General features: G+C 42.2%; 1 protein-coding gene across 1 annotated transcript; it reads left to right on the plus strand.

Moving 5' to 3' along the window:
• The first annotated feature begins 1,123 nt into the window (after positions 1-1,123).
• On the plus strand, positions 1,124-4,771 carry LOC137382947 (probable G-protein coupled receptor 139). Its single transcript, XM_068055523.1, has 3 exons — positions 1,124-1,174; positions 1,904-2,024; positions 3,861-4,771. The coding sequence occupies exons 1-3, from the start codon at positions 1,124-1,126 to the stop codon at positions 4,769-4,771; spliced, it is 1,083 nt and encodes a 360-aa protein (XP_067911624.1).
• The last annotated feature ends 577 nt before the right edge of the window (positions 4,772-5,348 follow it).

The following is a 5,348-nucleotide window of genomic DNA, read 5'->3' on the forward strand; positions in this document are numbered from 1 at the left end:
CAATTTAATCGCGTGTGGATCTGTAAGTATTCCAAAGCATGTAGTGACCAGTGAAGGTGGGTTTGCGGCAGACCATGGTAGAGAACCCCTTAACAGATTTTGCAACTAGTACATCAAAGAAATGAAGCTCATTTGACTGCTCCATTTCGAAGGTAAATTAGAGCACAGGATCGAACCCATTAAGAAGTGCAATGAAATTGTTGCATGCAGCTGAAGATCCAAATATAGCAAAGGTAACACCTACATATCGGAAATATGCAAGAGGTCGGAAGTTATCTGTCATTCCCTCAAAGATACATTTCTCATGGAACCCAACAAAGCTGTTTGCGAGAGCTGGGCCTGGAGGGCGCGATCCCATGGCAACACCATCCATTTGGGCATAAATAGTGTTGCTAAAACTCACGAGCTGCCGAGTTGATAAGTTCAACGAATATTGATTCATGCAGTGGTGGTGGGTCCAGGTGGGCAGGATGCGGGCTGTACGCAATCAGCCCGTCCTTGTGAAACTCAAAACACAATGTCCAACATTAGATTTGCTTCTGTGATTGGACAACTTTGCTAAATAATTCACAGTGTGCTATTAATTACGCTGACAACTAATTTAAGATTGTTAGTAGGACTCACAGTGTGGTGCATTTGTACGTACTGGAAACTACATATATTAATACACAGGGAACTGTTCTTTGCAGACAGAAAGAACATGTATACACATTGTGCCTGCTTCAGCTGAATGAAATAAGTGACAGGCATTCACTGATTCATTTCTCATTAAGCTGCGAAACTTTTAAATTTTGTTATTCAGAGAGACTTGATTAAACTCGTACAAAGAACAAATAAAATTATCCTGCAGGCACAGCAAACAATTAGGACGACAAAGGCCATGTTGGCCGTTATTGAAAGGGGATGGAATATGAGAATAAGGAAATCATGCTACAGTTGTACAGGGCACTGGTTAGACCACAACTGCAGTACTCTGAGCAGTTTTCATCTTCATCCCTAAGGAAGAATATACTTGTCTTGGAGGCAATAAAGTCAAGATTCACTGCATTGATCCCTGCATTGGAGGGCTGTCTTAAGATGATGGCTGAATAAGTTGGACCTATTCTTTAGGGAGTTATGAAGAATGAGAGGTGATCTCATTAAAACGTACATGATTATGAACGGGTTTGGCAAGGTAAACACAAAGAGATTTCCTTTTCCCCCCTGGATCGATAATCTAGGATCCAGAGAATCTAGAACACGAGGGCAAAGTCTCAGGCTAAGGGCCTTGGATGCAGAAAATTTCTTCACTCAGTGGGGTGTGAAAATTAGGAATGTTCTACCTCAGATGGTTGTAGATTCGCCATCTTTGAATTTTTTAAGGCTAAGACAGACAGATTTTTGGTCACTCAGGGAATCATGGGATTTGGGGAGCGGGTGGGAAAATGGAATTGAGGCAGAATAACAGTCATGACCGTATTGAATGGCAAAGCAGGCTAGAGGGGCCATATGGTCCAGTCCTGCTCCTGCAGTGTCCCAATATCTTGTTTTTAACAATATGGAGACTAAAGTTGTACACAGAACGCTAAGTGTGGCAAAACCAAGGCTCTATATACATTTATTATAACCTTTGTCTTTCAAGTGAACTTTCTATAAATGAACCCCGGTGCTTAGTTTGCCGTTTTATGGTCTTGGATGACCTGTGTTGATGTTTTAGATGATTTGTAAATCTGTGCTGATGAACCCCTTTGTCCCTCTCACCCATTCAGATGCTTGTTTTCCATGGAATATTTGGGAACTTTATTCTTCTGACTGTAATGCAGTAGCTCAGATTTAGGTCTGCTGAAATTAGATTGCAATGTTAACATTCATTCTGCAAGTTTATTAATTATTATTCATGTCTTCAGGGTATTTTTGTATTCAGTTCTTCCTCTGTATAAATTGTAGTCTCAATTTGGATTTGTCTACAAGTTTTGATTTTGTACTTCTGCTTCCTGAGTCCACATCATTTGTGCAATTGGTAAGTAACAGTGGTGCCAGCGCAGGTACCTGTGGAGCAAGTTCAAACTCGATGAGTAAAAACCTTGAACCACTACTCTCTACTTGCTGTTTCTATTTATAGCTAGCTTCTTGTTCTCTAAATCCATTCGCTCCGAGATTAATCATGAGCCAGCTAAGTGGTACCTCATTGACAGCCTTTAGAAAATGTATATAAAATCTATTGTGTTAGTCGTATCTGCTCTTTCCGATTCTTATTCAAGGAATTCAATAGGTTTTGGCAAATATAGCCTTCGTTTTCGAATATGTGCTGACAGCTCTCTATTTTACTATGTATTTCCTATTGTGTTCCCATTACAATTTTAAAAAGGATTTAATTATATTTGACAGCACTGATGTTATACTAACTGCTCTATAGTTCCTTAGATTAATTCTATCTTATGTTTTAAATGCAAGAATAACATTAGCTCACCCTCAGTCCTTTACCACTATTCCTTATTCTGATAATTGTTAATGAACAAAGAATAATGCCTCTGCTATCTCATCCCAATGATTTTCAGTATTTGTGGATACAATCCATCCGAACCAGAAGCTTTATCTTTATTTCGATTAACTTGCCAAATATCTATTCCATTTCTAACTTAAATGCCTTGTAGTTTTTTTTATTATTCACTGTTACTGAACTGTTAGATCCTCTCATCAGAGGTCTCTCCCTTCTCCAGGATTTGAATCTTCTTGCACTGATCAATTTGCTCTGACTGTTCCACAACAAACATGTCGGCCCTATTTTACTGCATTCACCCTCCCCCTCCCTGCAGGAACAAAAATGAGGTGTCCTCAGTTTACTCCCACCAGCCTTCACATTAAACGCACCATCCTCCAACAGTTGTGCAACATCCAGTTAATCCACGAACAATATATTCTGCTCTTCTCCCATCCTTCCACGGAAAACCGGGAGGGGGTTAGGTCGGTATCAGATTCATGCCCTTTTGGGGGTCCAAACCTAGAAAATTCTGATCATGTGGGGCGCCGATCCTGGGGCTTGGGTCCAATCCTCGTGGGGGAGGCAGAGGTTGGGGAGGTGGTCCGACATGGAGTGTCTGATTGGCAATCCTTCGTGACTTTGTGGGGTGAGGTCTAATGAGGAAACTTGTTCAGATGTAGTTAAATGTGGAAAACAAATTAAATGAGAGCCTTCCAGCATCATTAAAATAAGAGATCAGCATGTTAAATTGAAGCGCAAGGGATTGTGGGTAGTGTATAGCGATGGATAGAAAATTGGTTGGTGGACAGGAAACAAAGAGTAGGGATGCATGGGTCTTTTTCAGAATGGCAGGCAGTGATTAGTGGGGTACCACAGGGATCGGTGCTAGGACCCCAGCTATTCATAATGTACATAATGATTTAGATGAGGGAACTGAATGTAATATTTCCAAATTTGCAGATGACACAAAACTGGGTGGGAGGGTGAGTTGTGAGAAGGATGTAGAGAGGCTTCAGGGTGATTTGGAAAAGTTGAGTGAGTGGGCTAATGCATGGCAGATGCAGTATAATGTGGATAAATGTGGGGTTATCCACTTTGGTAGCAAAAGCAGCAAGGCAGATTATTATCTGAATGGCTATAAACTGAGAGAGGGGAATATGCAGCGAGACCTGGGTGTCCTCGTACACCAGTCGCTGAAGGTAAGCATGCTGGTGCAACAGGCGGCAAAAAAAGATAAATGGTATGTTGGCCTTCACAGTGAAAGGAGCGGGGATATCTTGCTACAATTATACAGGGCCCTGGTGAGGCCACATCTGAAATATTGTGTGCAGTTTTGGTCTCCTTATCCAGGGAATTATCTAAGTAATTTCCAGTCTCTTCCCCTCTTTCTCTCTTGCAGTTAATTTAGTGGCAATTGCGATCCTGTCCAGGAGAAAATGCGGACTCTCCACCTGCACCATTCTTTACCTGGTGGCCATGGCAACTGCAGATTTACTGGTAATTATCAATGAGGTCCTACTGTTGCGTATCAATTTCTATTATTTCCCAGGATCTTTCCTGAACATCACCCCTGTGTGTAGTGTTATCGCAGTCCTGTGTCGTGCAGCATCAGACAATTCCGTCTGGTTCACTGTAACTTTCTCCTTTGATCGATTTGTCGCCATTTGTTGCCAGAAGATGAAAGCTAAATATTGCACCAAGAAAACTTCGGCTGTGGTACTAGCAACAACGTGCACTCTGCTCTGTTTCAAAAACGTCCCCTTCTACTTTGCATTCGAACCTGGAGATATAATCAACAACGTACCATGGTTCTGTACTGTCATGTCCAACTATTTTACTGACTCTGGATGGGTGGCATTTGACTGGTTTGATACAGTTTTAACCCCATTGCTCCCTTTTGTATTAATTCTGTTGCTCAACGCTCTGACAGTCCGGCACATTTTAGTGGCGAGTCGAGTCCGTAAGGGCTTGAGGGGTGACAGCAAGGGGGAGAATCGTAATGACCCAGAAATGGAGAGCAGAAGGAAGTCGGTGCTTTTACTCTTCACCATATCCAGCAGCTTCGTAATTCTGTGGCTGATAGTTGTTATAGATTTCTTATATTATAACATTGCAGGAAAAGGTCACGGGGGTTACGATGTTTCTGAATATATCTTTCGACAAGTTGGATTGATGCTGCGGAATTTAAGCTGCTGCACAAACACGTTTATTTATGCTGCGACGCAGTCCAAGTTCCGAGAGCAGTTCAAGAGCGCGGTGAAATCCCCAGTTATATCAATTATTCAGTTAATTAATAAACAAAAGAAATGAGAGCAGCCCAGAGGCGGTTCCCACTGTTTCTTGTCAACGAACGGAATATTTATGCCAGACCCCCCACCAACTGAATGACAGCAGCGACCTCTGATGATTTGATAATACCCTCCATAAGACTGGGGGCGGAGGGAGGAGGAGAGTCATGGCGCACCCTATAACACAGGAGGGGAAACAAAAGCCACAGGCTTTGCTCCACATACACTTATTCAATTCTCAGCTCGTCACATTTTCTCAGAAAGGAAGAACATTCATATAAACACAAATTGTTATACATGCTGGAAATCACTTATGCTAATTGATAATTATATCATTTTATTTCTTTTTGAGACACTTCATTGAATTTGTCTCCATTTAATTCGACCCGTGCGGTCGCTGCTGTATCTTTCACTCTTCCCAAGTCAGATGGTAGTGTTCTCGACTGAACAATTGAAGCTGATGGGCTCGGGAGGAGAGATGGTACCTAGAGCAAAACAGTGGCACCAGGTTTAGCACAGAAGCAGGGAGCCCCATCACCTCATCTTAGCAGCTGCGCGGGTGGACGGGGTAGAGCACCTGCCTGGTCCCAATGTTGGGT

The sequence above is a fragment of the Heterodontus francisci genome, chromosome 23 (genome assembly GCF_036365525.1).
Source record: "Heterodontus francisci isolate sHetFra1 chromosome 23, sHetFra1.hap1, whole genome shotgun sequence".
Classification (NCBI taxonomy): Eukaryota; Metazoa; Chordata; class Chondrichthyes; order Heterodontiformes; family Heterodontidae; genus Heterodontus; species Heterodontus francisci.

Coding starts and splice junctions, on each gene's coding strand:
- LOC137382947 (XM_068055523.1), top strand. CDS start 1,124: ATGAGAGGTGATCTCATTAAAACGTACATGATTATGAACGGGTTTGGC. Junction 1,175..1,903: donor TTATGAACGGGTTTGGCAAG/GTAAACACAAAG, acceptor TTTTGTATTCAG/TTCTTCCTCTGTATAAATTG. Junction 2,025..3,860: donor TAACAGTGGTGCCAGCGCAG/GTACCTGTGGAG, acceptor TCTCTCTTGCAG/TTAATTTAGTGGCAATTGCG.